Here is a 16,822-nt window from a genome sequence, read left to right as displayed (position 1 = left end):
ACCCTAAACAAACTGGGGGCTGAAGCTGCAAATGGAGGCCACAAAGCAGAACACAGGGACTAGTCTCTCTACAAAAGCTCAACATTTCCAAAGGAGCCACCTCTGTGAATTATCTAACTTGAAACAGAGACACAGCTCATCAAGCGACTGCATGACTCAGTAGCTCCAAGAACCTCTCACTGGGGTTACCAGTTTGATTCTGGCCTACATTCAAAGCATGTAAGAATTCCCTTTGTGATGGCACAACCTCTAGAAAACCCCTCACTGGCCTCACTTCAGTGTTCCGTGGGCAGGAGTCACATCAAAGCCATCAAAGCCTTTCCAAGGAGGTGCAGAGCCAACATGATGGAGAGTAAACAGCCTTCTCTCTTCAAAAAGGATCTCAAGCTCAGGACAAAAACTGCTACCCATATTGTCCAGTTCTGTAACAACAACTATGCTGAATAAATAAAAAGCAAGGAAATAAAGAAAAAGAGAATATATTTACAAACAATGCAAATGAAGATGGATTAGAAAATGATGTCTCATTTGCACTGGATAGCACAGATGTTGTAACACAGCAGAACTAAGAGAGCAGCAAATGTTTCATTAAATGAAGCAGATAAAGAGAAGGAAATGTAAAAACTCCAATGTCAGACAAATGTTGGGCAAGAACTCCCCAAACTCTCTGGATTCTTTCCCAGAGCCATGACACCAGTCTCCTATGTACTCTTTATCCATCTCTGTCTGTCTGGATTTGACTAGCTTTAGCATAACCACTGACAGGTTTTATTTAATCAGCCAGGAAGGAAAGAGTTCAAGGAACACCAGGAAGTACGTGGCAAAATACAAGGTTAGATCACTTGCACTGGATTATTTTCCTCTGGCACACAGCAGAAAAACTGACCCCAGTCAAGGTCTGCATACTCGATGGTCTGCTGGGAGCTAGAGCAGCATTATTCAAGGGAAGTGACACTTTAAAGAACTTTAAATTAGCTGTTGACAGGCAGGTAGATAGATTGATGAGTGATTGCTCAGTGTCCCCAACATTACCATTTTGTGGTGAAAGGAAGTATGAAAGTAAGAAAATATATGAAATATGGTTTTGCCAGTCTGTAGTGCATTCAGATGACAGTGAAGTTCATTTTAGGTCACTGGAAACATAAAATAAATTGCTTTCTCTGAATCAGAAGTTGACAGAAAGTTTTCTAGTTATATTTTTGACTCCAGAAGCACTACAAACCATGGTAGCAGACTATGATAAAAAAAAACAATAGTAATAAAAAGAAAATCCCCCCATCATTTTTCTTCCTAATAAGTGTTCCTTCTCCCAGGACCACATGCAAGGGAGAGAGAAGTGCAGGTCCCTAAACCGGACAATTAAGTCTGACCTATCGTACATCCAACAGATGCCCTCACTGCAGTGGTCCCTAAAATATGTTTTTAAGTAGAATTAACTCAGGAATCTGCAATTAGCATTACCTTTGAGAACAAGTTTATTGAAGCACTCTAACTCTTCACCACAAGAGTGAATTTACCCCCAAGGTTCACTTGACTATTTTGTCTCAATTTTCTTGTAATTTCATCTCTCATGGTTTTTCTCAGTCCTCTAAAGGTGACGGAGAAAACACAGAAATAAAGATGACCAACTGCTCACAGAAGCCTAAGGGAAAATATAATTTTGTTATAAATACTGTTTGGCACACATCATGGAAATGCAATACTAAAATTGTTTGCTGAATCATTTATGAATTGGGCCTTCAGTTTCAGTTTGCAAATAAGTTAGAGGATTTTTACTGATGTTCTTTTTTACTTTGCTTTTTTAGTTGCCAAACAGCCTTTGAGAAAGTGAACTGATACATAATCAAGAAAACAGAGGGAATGAAGGACTTTTATTTTAAAGAAATTCCTATGCTATTGCAGGACTTTTTTTGGTGAGGGGAGGAATTTGCTTATAGATGATGACAAACTTTATGATGACAAATTTTTAAATTAATTTTCTAAGATGCCACAGTTATGTTTTCAACCAGCTAAACATGTAGAAGCAACACACAATTTTTCAGATGGGAATTTTTAAAGATTTATTATCACAAAACAAAAGTTCAGTGGAACATAACTGCAAGCTGCCACACCATGCACAGAGTCACCACACATGAATAAATAATATGAAGAGAAATTCTACTGTATTGAGAAATTCAGTATTTTAGAGCTCTGAGTGCCTAAACTCCTCACATGAAATTTATAAACATAAAGAAATAGCAAGGAACACAGAGGTGCATTTCTTTATTTAGTGTTTTGTCTCCAAGTGCTATTTTTCATCATCAAGAGGGAGAGAAACATGGAAATAGATAAAAGGTTTATTACTCCTTGGCCAGAGCAGGTGAGGATTGCCTTACCTGATCTGTCCTCGCACCAGTGGTCTGTTTTTAGTCCTGTTCATATTTGAGTCAAACGGCACCTCAAAGAACTGTAATTAAAAAAAGAAAGGAAGAAACAGAATGAAAGGATACCTTAAAACGTGCCATGCATGGAATGTCTTGTCTGCATCTGCAGGTGCTTTAATTTGTTTTTGAAGGATCACGGATACAACAAAAAAATGGTAAACGAGCGTTATGGAGCTTTGATAATCTGCATTGATGCTTCTGGCATCCCCTTAGAAAGAAAACCACAGAGAGGACAAAATTAGTTTGCACAACATCCCAAAAGTTCATCATCTGAAGTACAGTTTGATTCCAAGTTCTTTTAGACACACACAATTACATAAGCATACACACATGGAAGTTATGGAATCGTTATGTTTGGAAAAGATCTTCAGAATCATCCAGTCCAACCACCACCACCGTTCACCATTAAACCACATTCTCAAGTGTCACATCCACAGGTTTCCTGAACACGTCCACACCACCACCTTCCCTGGGCAGCCCTTCCAATGTCTAACAAGCCTTTCAATGAAGACATTTTCCTTAAAGCCCAACCTGAGCCTCCCCTGGCCCAGCCTGAGGCCATTACCTCTTCTCCTGTCCCTGCTCCCTGGGAGCAGAGCCAGACCCCCCTGGATGCCCCCTCCTGTCACCAGAAGGTCCCGGCTGAGCCTCCTTTTCTCCAGGCTGAGCCCCCCCAGCTCCCTGACACCAGTTTTATATTATACAAATTGTCCTTGCAAATGTTGCACTTCTGGTCTTTAAAAGACTAACACCAAGGTTTTTTCCAAGTTCATCTACCTTGCCAGAACTTATAACCCACCCCAAAAATCAACCAACTCTTGTAAAATGCTACTGGAACTGCTCTGAGCCTCCAGTTGGAGCAGGAGGGAGTGAACACACCATATGGTGTCATTTAATGTCATAATCCAATTTGACTTTAAACACTGCCTATGGGAAAATTCAGGCAGCATCATCTGCCCGCACGGAATTGCTTCAGGCTTCTGCAGGATCTGCTTTACAAGAATATTACTGGAAAAGCTGAATGCACTTTGCCATCCAGACAAATCTAAAGCCATTCAGTTTTATGTGTGCAAAGCAATAATACAAGTAATAAGCAGAGATTTACTTACAGGAAGAGTAGAATGTATTTACAGAGAGGATATTTTTTTACTGATGTTAAACCTGAGGTTTTGAGGTAGGATCCCAATCATAGTGAATATTCAGGAGAAGTACCATAACAAATCATAATTCCAAACAGGCAGAGTCAGTCAGCTCAGTATAGCCAAACTGCAGATAGATTTTAGGTGATCATATAATAAAGGACTACATGACAAAATCTATTCCAGCAAGTTGATTTTTGCTACAAAACACTCAATTAACAAACATTTTTTACAGTCCATGTTACTGGTCCTGCAGCTTACTGAGCACTCCCATGAGAACGCTGGTGGACAGTGACCATGGGAGCAGCAGGAACCTGTCAGACCCTCCAGATGTACATCAAGGGAAACATGATCCATTTCCAGGCACGTGGAGTTTCCAGGAACTACCTTTCCCATCTATTACCTTGACGTAATGACTATAAAACAACTCTGGAAATCTCCACCTTCCAATTTTATTATAGATATTCCTGAAGCAAACTCAGGCTGCTCAGCCAAGGGCAGGGAGGCTGCTCATACATCTTCTGCTTTGCTTCAACTCCATGGCACAGTGCTGGGCAGCTCCTACAGGGATTTTTAGGGAGTGGACAGGGAATTTCCCATCCACTATTTGCTATGGCTGATGTGCAGTGGTCAGGGTCATTCTGAATGGCCACCAGAGCTGGTGAAGACCCTGGTTTGGAAGAAAAGCACTGAGGGGTCCTTGCCCTCCACCTCATGCCAGAGGGACAGATCGGATCTTCTCAAGTACAAAACTAACCTGGAAGTGTTGGATGTTTCACAAAGAACCTCTATAGGATACAAACAGAAGTTTCTTCGGAGCAAGGAAAACACCCCATTTGGATCTGAAACCAGTGATTGCTTCTGACAGCTCAGTGTTTTGCTAATGGTCTGTTCCACTGTTATATTTCAGAGGCAATTATGGTAAATGAAGAAAAAAAATGATATCTGACATCAGACTGGTAGAGCAATGCAAGGGAAAAAACTTTACAGGGCTTTACAGGGCTCAGGTCTGTTCTCCAGAAAATATCTGGGCTATGATTACATTTTTTTGTAAGTCCCAGGTTTTATTTCTACTTGCAAAGGTCTGACCGCTTTGAGTTACTTCCAGTTTAAACCTGTGCACATTAAGAGATTTTTGCTTATTTGACAGTATTTAAGCTTATGCATAAAAGTGTGCAATAGGTAAAATCAAAATAATACTCAAGTTTTAAAATCAATGTGTCTCAGACACAAAATGGCTAAAATGAAGAACAGTTGAATAGTCAACACCTGAAAGAATTTAAACTTATGCAGTTGAGTTATCAATATAAGATGGTGATGCCACGCTTAGTGTATCAAATATTTCCATATATTTAATATAATAATCAACCTCTGAATATAAATTTTGAAGAAGAATCTCCTCTGCTGACTTAAGTAGCAAAAAATGTCTGTGTCGATTGTATATGGACATGGCTGCTTCTGAAATTAAGACTACTGCATGACTTAAGACTGATTTTTTTGGCTTTTTTAAACCTGACAATTGGAATAATCTGTTACTGTCAAGCATATGTATACAGCACGGCACTGTACTTCCAACTGAACTACACTTTAAAAAATCCTTTTACTTGCAATGCCCTAGATTCCTTCACTGAGCTAGTTGCTATTCCATGTCAGCAAGATGTTATTTATCAAACTTTCCCCATTTTGCTCCCAGATGTTCAGAAAAATTCTCTCTTCATTTAAAATTATTTTCCCCTGATATCCTAGAAAAAATGAAAAAAAGCCACACATCTCAAATATCATTCCGTAGGAATGAAAGAGTGAAGTCAAACATCTCATGCCAGGCCAACAGAGTCCTGCCTATTTCAGCAAACAGTAAATTCAGTAAGATGAAGCCTAGATAAATAAATATTTTAGAAGCACTCAGGAGGCTTTTTCCTCAGGAAGTATGAATGCATCAGTTCAGCTGGACATGGCAGAATATTATCTGCCCTCAGTATCTGGGAAACTGGCCACCAGAAGGGCAGACTGAGGGTTAAATTTACAGCATTTAAAAAAGCCCTGAGTGACAAAACTTGGCAACAGCTCTCAAGAACCTAACCTAAATTTTCATCAGTATGCATGAACATTTAAAAGTTGATGATGGCAAAAAAAAAAAAAAAAAATCAGGCCAGGCAGTACTCCGTGCTTTATTTCTCTGGCAGACTCATCATTCTTTTTGTGCAGATCTCATATTGTTAATATACAGTAATTTTATCTTAAACATGTCACAATTCCTAGCATAGCTATCACATTCCTGCTCAGAGCTGTTTACACCCATGGGCTTTCTGTCCTTCAGCTTCTACACATTGGTTTTCATTTGTTTATAAGTGAAATATAAAAGAACATTTAATTTCAAGCTACCTCTTGGAAGCAGCAGTGCCTGCAGAGGGTGGCTGAGCACTCAGACCTCCCAGGGGGCTCACAGACCAATAATTTTATTAAGACTCTACAACAACAAGATTTCTGTAACAACACCTTGCAGATGCAGATTTCACCATGTCGGCACTTTCAGGACTATTGATAAGGAAAGAGGACAGGTGTCCAGTGCCTCTGCTCCTTCCATCAGTTCACAGAATTACAAAATCTCCTGAGTGGAAAGGGACCCACAATGATTATCAAGTCCAACTGCTGCCTCTGCACAGACATCCCAAGAATCTCTCTGAGCCTTAGAGTGTTGCCCTAACACTCCTTGAGCTGTGGCAGCCTCGGGCTGTGACCATTCCCTGAGGAGCCTGTTCAGTGCCCCAGCATCCTCTGGGTGTTGAACACCAAGACCACCGACTAAATTTCCCAAGACAGTGCCTGAAAATTAGGCCAGTGGAGCCCTGAGCACATGCTGCATTTGCCATCCACGGTCCTGCAGGAGAAATCGCATTTCTGAATTACAAGAGTCCAACACCTTTACTCCTCTCCCATGAAAACACCAACAGAGTGCACTAAGAGGAACAATAAACTGTAGGGTTTATCAAACAGATCTGCCACACTTCAGCTAATAAATGTCTTTCATAGGCCACTTTGGATTTTCAGTGCATGAAGGACAGCCTGGCCGCTGGCCCAGCTCTAATTGGTGACACATGGTGGAAACAGCAGCAGCTGAAACAGGCAACCAGTGTGCCATGTACAGACATAACATTTTACTCTAATGCTAAACACATATTTACACCAGAACCGATAATCCCAGGAGACTAAGGATGGAATGGAACCCTGCCATTAGAAGACAATTTAATTCCAGGTAACTCTGAGTTCCTCCCATTACAAAACCACCCTTGAATCCAAGCAGGCTTCTATGTATTCTTTGCCATCAGAATTGCCCTCTGGATCTATCTATTTCTCTTCAAAGCCTCCTACAAGGGCAGTTCAGGTAAATTTTCAGCACTAATGAGTGAAGCAGCCACCTCCTCCTGCTGGGCTCCAAAATCCCCCCTTGCTTTGTACCACATGAGGAGGTGGAGATGAGCTATAGGTGATGGCCAAAGCTCCTCCTCAGCCAAAATCTCTCGCAACAAATCCAAGCAAACATTAAATACAATGCAAACAAAACCCACTACAGCTGGATGCCCCACTAGAGCACTTCAATGAGTATCTACAGCCAGAGGTATAGCTGGGCTGTATAGGACAAGTCTTGCAAATATTGATCTTGTTGAATTAGGTCTTTCTGGGGTTCTCCCAATTCCCCTGAGCTACAGAAAGCTCTGATTCTCTTTGGTTTTCTTTGGTATTGCCCAAGAGCAAACATTTAACCAGAAACACCACTGAAACACACGCTGGAAACCAAAAACGTGCATGATCAAGGTGCACCAAAACTGTGTGGAAAGCACAGTGGCAGAGCAGACTGTGGATACATAGGCAATAATCTTCAGTTTCCTGGGAAAGTGACATCCAAAAAGCCATTCCCTGCAGCTGGCCACACAGCCTCCAAATTAATCACGCTTCAGCACTAGCCTTTCACATGAAGTCTCCTGCTTTTCCCACACAGCCAAAGAAAGTTGCTTTAAGCGACGCTGGAAACCCACCAGACCATGAAGAGTCAAGTACTTTCCCCTGAGACTGTTCTTCCTCTCCATATTATCTAATTATTTTTATTCCTTATGTTTCCAGTGATTTATCTTATGTTATCATAAAGTAATTACATAAATGGAGAAGAAAAACATAACATAGAATTCATGGTAAATAAGATTGAAGTCAAAATTATTACAGGTTTCCTTCTGGTTTCCTTTCAATCACTTTTATATGAAAATAATAAAGAATAATTAAAGCATATTAGAAAAGTCTTTTTACTAAATTGTAGAGAGATGTGACAAAAAAAAGTGGAGGGAAGGATTTTCAAAAGTGCTTGTGCTGATCTCACTCGATTCTCACTGAAGTCAATGGCAGTTTGACTTCAATGAGACAGACCAGCACTGAGTGATTCTGAAAATCCCACCCTAATTGTACAAACAAGGGAAGGCTTTGGAGACGATTGTATATTTGAGAATCATAAAGGGCACACAGCACCTGTTTGTCTTCAAGATATGAAAATAAAGCAAGGCAAATATTTAAGGATTAGAAATAGTTTTTTCTTTTTTTTTTTCTTTTTTTTTTTTTTAAGGCAGTACCTGAAAACCCTCTGGCTGTAAAGTTCCCGGTCTTACTATAGATCTGCTCTGATGTTTTCCATTTCAAAGAGATTTCTAATTAAAAATGAGATTGATGCAAGCCTGAACAATGTTACTTACAGAGGGCAGCTAAACCCCAGACTGTCATGTCCCACAAAACTGGAAAGGTCTGCCACATAAAGGATCTGACACAGCTTACTTTTTTTTTCCCCACAAGATACACTCCTATTATTAGTCAGTGTTTAAAAGCCCGTTGCTCTGTACAGGGAATACAACAGGAGGAAATTGCTAAGAAAATGCTGATACTTGTGACTTTAGAGATTTTCAGGATGGAGAAGGCAGACTCACTGGTATGCGCCCACCTGATCCGTTGGAATCGAAACCTGTCGTGTCAGCTCTGCTTTTAAGTGCTCAAGAGGTGATGCTGTTATTCTCCTAAACACTCACAAGTGTGGCTTTCCAAGGATTCCCAGAGACATTGTCCTGAGAAAAAGGCATTTTTAGGCTTTAAATAGCATTTCATATTTCAGTATTCTTACCTGGCAGCAGTGGCTGGAGCTGCCAGCAGGCCTGGCACAGTGCTCCCTGTTTGTTTTGAGCTCATCCAAATCCTTTCAGTAGCTCTGACCAATAAAACCAGTGGTCACTGATCTCTTGCAGCTTAGGCCTCCTCCTCAGCACTTCAGCCAAACAACATCCTTCCTGGATACCACAAGTGCCATTAAAAGGAATGGAAAAGCTCACAGCTGTGATAACATGGAGTGTCACAGCACCGTGTTCCTGAGGCTGCTGCTGCTGCTCTGTGGGGCCATGAGGGGTCGGGAGAGAGGAGAGGATGATGGACACACCCTGAAATACACTGCTGGTAATCAGGGGAGCCCAGCCGGATAAACCACTGGCTCTGGACATGTAGCACTCACTTGAGGAAGAGCAGTGAGGGTGGAAGGAAAGACCCTGGGCCTGCTATGTCCAAGCCTGCCATAAGAAGCAAGGAATTAACAATAATTAAAGAGTACATGTCATCTTCAGTGTATGAATAACTTCACAAGTTAAATAATGGCATTTGTACCAAAATTCTTTATCTACTTTACTCCACACAAAAACTTTTTCTTGTCTTCTTCTTTGAATCAAGTTTTCTAGTACCAGTGCATGAAAAAATAGCTCATTTAATCTTGTTTTTTTCAATACACCTGATACCCAAAGCTTGAAATGGGAGAAAAGACATGAATCTCCTGGTTTTGTAAATGAGAAACAGATCATGTGACCACTGATGAGCCTGGCTCTTCTCATTAAAACCATATTTTGCTAAGAAGATAGCATAACAAAAATGAAATAATAATAAAAATAAAGCAGCCCTTATAAGCTGTTCCATATTGAAAACTGCTGACTTTGTGAACCACCTAACTAGAGTATTTCCAAGGCCTCATGGAGGTCAGCCATGGCTTCAGGGGAAATGAAAGCTGGATACCACAGACAGGCTTCACCTCATGTGATCCACACTGGAGAAAGAACCTCCATGGGAAGGAATACTGCTTTCCAGCCAGCTGCAAAAGACTAATAATACATTATACATTTAATAATTGTAATTATAATTATACATTTACCACCCCCACGTCCTTTCTATTTGGCACACAATTAATGCACCCACAAACAAAGCTCCTTACTCCAAGCCTTTCTTGAGCCTCTCTTCCAGGGGGACACTTGCCCATCAATGCTTTTGGGCTTCTTGATCACACAAGGCAATTTCCAAGTGCAGGACATGCTGCACTGAATCTCTTCCCATCATTGCAGATTTTGCTGCTGTTCCTTTTCAACTTAAAATGAAAACAGTTAAAAAATGTGTTTCAGTTAGATAAACAACTCATGCCCTTCCCTTGTGCTCACCCAACCAACTGCTCACCCACCACAGATCAACCTGATCTGGCCAAACATCAGCTGATTTCCCTCTGGATCTTGCCATTTTTTGATCTCTGTCACTGTGTCAGGTCACCCTGGACACAAAAAGAGTGGAGGGAAAGGCTAAATGCAGCTCCCACTGCTGTGCTGATGCATAATGTACTCCAGGAGAGAAGCAGCACCACAATGGTGTGTCTCCTACTGAGGGGCTGAAGTGTTTCTTTCAAGGGTCATGGAGACAAGGCAATGAAGCAACATTCATCTGTGTTGTGCTGCCTCAGAATAAGAAAAGAAAACTTCACCTTCCCATACACATTTCCACAACTGAGCTCTGATCATTGCACATCTGTTCCCTACTTCTGCAAGTTTTTAATGATGAATTAACATCATTAAATAGATGTCAGAAGCATCTGACATCTGTAACATGGTTTCTTCAGGAACTATTTTATTACTATGTATTTTAGGAACCATTATTAGGGTTGAAGAAAATTACCACCCTTATGCCTTGCCAAAATATCCCCTGAATCACTTTTCAAAGACATTTTCTTCATGAGATTCCTTTGCATTAAATCATATTTGTCACAGTGCCAGCATGCCATGACTGCAACGTATAATTTAAAAAATAAACAAAACTTCAAATAACAGTATCTTCGCAGAAGATAAGTATTGCACAAGGTCAGTATCCTGTCTAAATTACTATATATCCTAAAATACACCAGGCCAGGTCCTCTGGACACAGTGCAGCTGCTTTGAGCAATATTGCAGCTAAAATCTGACACTCAAGTTGACAAATTCCTGTGGTGGAATGAAGTTGTTACTTGGGAACTCTTGGGGAAGTACTTCTGCTGCTCAATGCAGTGCTTAAGTCAAGCAGGAGACCCCAAGTCAACCAGGAGACACAAATCTCCTCCAGAGGAGTGAGAATAGAGGCAGGAGCCATGAAGACTTTATTTCTCTAGTAAGTACAGTAGGATCCTGAGCTCCCGGATTTAGCAAGGGCTGTTGTAGAAAGAGCAGGTCACTCAGGAGCCCTCCAGACCACTGGTATCAGCTACTTTCAGTCCCCTGTGACTATACAGAGCTGTAAAATCAAGCAGCCTCACTGAGCTCTGCTCTTGCCCAGGAGATTAGAGCAGGGAAATAGGAAGGTGAGATTTAAATCACTTCCATACATCTCCTGGCTCCAAACCATGTGTCCCAGATCCAGGTAATTTTAACCAGCTTTTTATAAATTGTCACTCAAACGATAAGAATACTAATCCACTGTAATGTGCTTCCTGCCAGGAACCAGAATATTAATCCATAAGCTGTTCTCTTACAGCACACGGACATGTGTTGGTTTTAACTGCTCATGGTTGACATGTCCTATTAATGAGACTTTTCTTCTTCCAAGACAGACAAAAGTAGCATTGTACATAAAGTAGCAGGCTTGCCTGCTTTTGGGGAGATGGAGGTTATTTCAGCAGGTGCAAACATAAACTGCTTGTTCAAAATATCTTGAAGTTTTAGAAATAAATTATTTTCATACTTGAAGTTTCCAGTATCTGTGAAGGAGAATTTGCTTTGTTCTGGACATATTTGGCAAAATTAAAATCTACATCTACAGCTCCTTCTGGCCAAAATATTAAAACTTCAAAGTCCCAAAACCCAAAATGGATGAAATGTAGGAATGCTGTAATAGAGTCAGTAAAAAAGTTTATATGTGAACCAGGGTGTGACATGGCATAGGCCTTTACTGACATGCCTGAGCTATGGGGCATGCTAACGTTGTCTAAATGTCATAGAGCTGACCTTCTCCACTTACCCACAGCTCAAATCTCCTAATAAAATCATTCCTCAGGAACTACTAGTTTTAAATAATGGGGAGATGATATCAAGGAGAGCTTCAAGTCACATTTTTATATACAGCATACTTAGGTAATTGATCAAGTCTATAGGAGAGAATTAACAACAAAATTTAAACCCAAGTTTCCCTTGTTGTTCTGATGTCTAAAAAGAGAGCAAAGGAACACTAAGGGGCATTTCAGGATTTACACTGCGCTGGCAGAACAGCCTCATTGCCTCCCTCCCCCGCGTGCTCTCAGAGCCAAAAGCAGCCCACTTCCTAATATACTGAAGAGCTTTAATTGTTAGGGGACAATATCACAGGCACATGGTTGAGTGCGATGTTGTAACTTCATTTGCATGACAATGGTTCAATTTAGTTTTAAATTTTGACAATAAAGTAAATTAAAAGAAATCACTCTTCTATCTGTACAGAATTTACCAGAAAGATATCAATATATTAATAATGTATTTTTTCTCTTATTAATTTCACAGCTATCTGATGTGGCAGGCCACATGTGTGGTATTTTCAAGGCATTCTCTTCTCCTAAGGCTATCACAACTCTGCAGATCAAAAGACATGGAAGAGATGCTGACAAGTATATTTATAAAGATTCTGGTCAAGCCTAAGCCTATTTTGCCCATAAGAGGTTAGTTTTGGTAAGGGATATTTCTTCATTAAAACATGATTTTTGCAGAATATGTAGAACTGCCAAATAAAGTAACAATATAATAACAAATATCCAAGGTGCAGCTAATCACTAAACACAAGCTTTGCAGTAAATCCAGTAACTTTTCTAAAAGCAAAATGCACCAACTGGGACCATCAAGTGGGGATGACCATCAGTATGTTCTTCTCTCGAGGGCTGGATGACAAACCTGTACACTGAGAAGTCACATTACAAAAGACATCTCCAACCCATAATTAGGTCTCACCTGTCCTTCCCCTTCATTAAGAATGAAAGTGAAGCAAGAGCCTCACGATGACCCATTGGAAAGCACAAACACCCAGACCTGCTGCAGGGTCATCACACCACCCATCTTTCTAAAGCTGCCAAGAAATGTTTGTCATTCCAGTACTGCTTGCATCTCTCAAATGCTAAGATAACACAGCCATCAATCTCAAAAGAGGAGTTGAAAAATAAATACTTCTGAGTCATGTTACTAAGAGGGTTTCCACACACTATTAATTTTAGCTTGGAAACCAATTAAGACACCAAATCAAATTACTGCCCCTCTTTTTAAGGTACAATGACCTATTCACTTGGGTAAATTTATTTGTTTTGTGCCAGTGATCCTTTCAAAGCCTTAGAAGCTTAAACAACATTAATTTTAATGTGACTTCTGCCAACAGGAAGATTTTTGCCAAAAAACAGTCAAAGATATGGACAAAATAGGATAATTCTCTCTATCTTAGAAGGCTATTCTAAAAATAAAAGCATAATAAGAAACATAACGACATAAAAGCAAAACTTGTTGTAAGCTCTGCATGAGCATCTATGTTGGAGTAAATTGGTGCTTTCAACAAGAAACCTGGGGCAGCTTTTGTTCCCTTCAGCCCCCCCTTGCAGCTTCTGCTCACAAGTGCTATTACAGCAGCACTTCTCCTCAAAGGAAGTGTCCAAAACTGCACACAAGAAAAGGGTTATACAAGCAGGAACTCCCTGCCCAGCAAAAGGGGTCAAGCTCCTGCAGCTCATGCCATGGATATTACCAGAGCAGTGAACTCCCAACAGCTTTTGGAAACTGGACACGGAAATGCCACTCTTGCCAGGTTTGTCTTCCAGGCGCCTCAAATGTCACCTTTGTTTGCTAAATGCCAGTCCAATATGAAAATTTCTGAGTATCTATTGGGGAAAAAAAACCTCTACCTTGCACCTCAGTGGCCTGATTTTCCCTGTGTGCCAGTATCCATCCATCTGAGAGGATGGGTATTCTGGGGGGGACTATTTCCAACTCCTTCCTATTGGTGCAACCAATAGGCACCTTCCTCAAAACTCTCTGAACACAGAACACTGGTATTTTCACTATCACCAAGCTATGGCACTACAGGAAAGCAGCACAAGATCAAACCAAGTATAAACCAGAAAAATCCACAATGCAGCTCCGTCTCACCCCTGCAGGGTTCCAACTATTTCCTCATCCAGATTTCCACACTGGGCACAGGCCATGGTGACAGATTTGCAGAAATGCCACAGCCAGGCTTTGCCTTCTTATCCTGAGGAAAAAACCTAATTCCACTGTGCATTCCCAGCTTGTATTTCCTTAATGTCAGAGTTTTGTATTTCTCAGGTAACATCAGATTACAGAGCACTTGGGTTTTATCTCCATACAAACTGGCTGGGGCAGGTCAGCACAACTGGCACGGGCACACTGGGACTTGGCTCCTGCCTCAACAAAGGCAAGTTAAGGCACATTGTGCTTCATCCATCCCAGCACTCACATCATCGTCACTTCCCAAAGGAGGAGCCGCACCAGCCCTTCCCAGCACTGTGCCAGACCAGACAGTGGTTTTATACAGACAGCGAGTTTTTTCTTTAGACAGCACTGGAATTCTTCCAGGCTAGATAAAATCTATTTTTTTCCATGCAAAGAACTAAAACATTCATAAAAAACACAAGACCTCATTTATGTTCTGATACTCCTCAGGCATTCAGTTTTGGCCACTGCTGAGAGAGAATATCTTTTTTTTTTTTTTTTGACCCTGAATGACTTTGCCAATGCATCTTACAGGTGAAGGGGGTTCTGGCTGCTGCCCTCCCATCCACTCCTTAATTAAACATGCAGAGGTCTGGCATAAACAATGTTACAGATTAAAACTGGACTGTAATACATAAGAAGTAAGTATGTGGATAGGTTTTGGAAAACAGACTGTTAGCAATTATTTTTGGTGTTTATTTAGAATCTTTGATTTGTTTAAAATAGGTAACAAGAAGAATTGTTGCTATTTAACAACAGAAAGAGAAGAAAAGAGCAAGGAAACCCATCTGTCACTTCCAAACGATTGCCAGGAATTGAGAATCTCTTTAGGAACATAACTAATTACAAAAATATTTTCTAAGTAACATGAAAATTCTGTTTAATCAGAATTATCTGAGTTCAAAGACCCTTGTCCTGACACCCAGAGGCTGCTGCTCTCCCAGACATCACGGCACTAACAGAGAGCCAAGCTGCCTCCATGGTCAGGTTCATCCAAATACCTTTTCCATTAACTAATCAAGCAGGCATTTATCAGCCTGAGGAATATGCAAACCTAAGGGGTTTTACGGAGGAGTTTTTCCCTTCATAAAGAGCCCTGAAACTTTTAGTCCAGAAGGTCTTAGATTATCAGGCTACAGCCAGACTAGTACAAAGCATCCTTGATGTCTAGACCAAATGAAAAGATTAGCAGGTCTGTCCCAGTGCTGATTACACCAGGCTCATACTACATTTCCAGTGGATACTTTCATAATTAAGTATCAAGTAACGGGAGGCACTATAACATTTATGTCACCCTCACTTAAAAAACAATGTTTTTGCATTGAGAGCTATGAAGCACTAAAAAGCATTCTACGGCTGCAACAGCAACTGTCAAGCTGTAAAGAGAAATCTAGATTTTAGTGAAGCAGATCCCTTGGGAATGCCATGTATTGGCAAAGCAGAGCAGCAATCACATTATGCCTGTAACTAATATGGACGAAGCAGAATGAGTAATAATAGCCAACAAAAAACAACTTTCATTCTGATTAGCAATCACAGACTAATAAGGCTTCAATTGCAATTTAAAATTAGGTGGCACCATCAATTACTCTGGTCTCTGCAGGCAGCAGCCACAGTGCCTGTGGAGAAGGCACCAGGGATACCCTGGGGGATAAATGAGATGGTAGTTCCAAGCTCTGACAGGGAGCAGGGTTCCTCAGACACAGCAGTTTCCATGATCTGGAAGATTTGCAAACCCCAGAACCTCCAGCACAAGGCAGGTGCATCAGCTCTTTGGACTGAAGAAACATGACAGATTTTAGCTGTCTGGAATAGCTATTGCTCTGCATGATGCAAATATATCACATTTAAATTCAGTCTAAGGCCACTCAGGGAAAAATCCCCAAAACTGGATTTCCAAATGGAATGAGTCCTTATTAGAGGAATAAACAGGCAAATAATGGACCTATTAAACAACATTCATACTCTTTTGGTAATTTCATCAAAAGACAAGACAACAAGCTAGGCTTTTATGGGAGTTTTTTGCTTTAAACAGCTGGGTGTAAAACTCGAATAGGTTTCTGTGGAGGCTGAACAAAGAGAGGGTGAACAAAGTGCTGGGGAAGGGGCTGCACTGCCCCTTGAGCACAGGGAACTATGTGATGCACAAGGCATCACACAACTTGTTCTGCCTGTTTTTATTTAAAGAAAATGAAAAGGATTTTTCTAACTGGGTCTTCCTGTCTAATATATGACTGAAATATTTGGAAGCTGAAGAAATTTATTTCTGTTCTGAAGGTATATAACAAGATAACCACTCCACTGTGAATAACAGAAATGATTTAAGGAAATAATTTTATTTGTCATTATATAGAACATTACCTGAACAGTTGCTACTATTATTATATTGGCAATTAGCACCGGACAGCAATTTATAATTTCCATACTCAGATACAAACATCAACAATTTATGAAGAGAAAGCCATGTGTTATTCTCATTGCCTGGGGAACAGCTATAGAATTCAAGTGATCTGTGCCTTTACAACTGAATTGGGAAGTTTATATAAGAGTTATGCAAATAGGACATTAGGGATAGTTTAGGTAGACTACACATTATTCTAAGTCTCTGACTCTCAAAACCAAAATATTCTTACTCTGGAGTCTCTTACACACGGACTTTGCTACAAAGGAAGAAAACTTAAGAAACCACTCAGAAGAAAATACTAATAAAATTTTATAAAGAAAA

General features: G+C 40.5%; 1 protein-coding gene across 2 annotated transcripts in view; it reads right to left on the bottom strand.

Annotated features, from left to right (window-relative positions):
* Positions 1-16,822, bottom strand: part of COX10 (cytochrome c oxidase assembly factor heme A:farnesyltransferase COX10) — an 82,748-nt gene that overhangs the window by 25,737 nt on the left and 40,189 nt on the right. For both annotated transcript variants that reach the window (XM_083874650.1, XM_083874651.1), the window contains exon 5: positions 2,376-2,446. In XM_083874650.1, the coding sequence (XP_083730776.1) occupies positions 2,376-2,446 (71 nt within the window). The remainder of the gene's footprint in view (positions 1-2,375; positions 2,447-16,822) is intronic.

This window comes from Zosterops lateralis (assembly GCF_965231275.1).
Source record: "Zosterops lateralis genome assembly, chromosome: 18".
Classification (NCBI taxonomy): Eukaryota; Metazoa; Chordata; class Aves; order Passeriformes; family Zosteropidae; genus Zosterops; species Zosterops lateralis.
The sequence above is the reverse complement of the archived record's forward strand: the minus strand, read 5'-3'. Positions and strand labels throughout refer to the sequence as shown.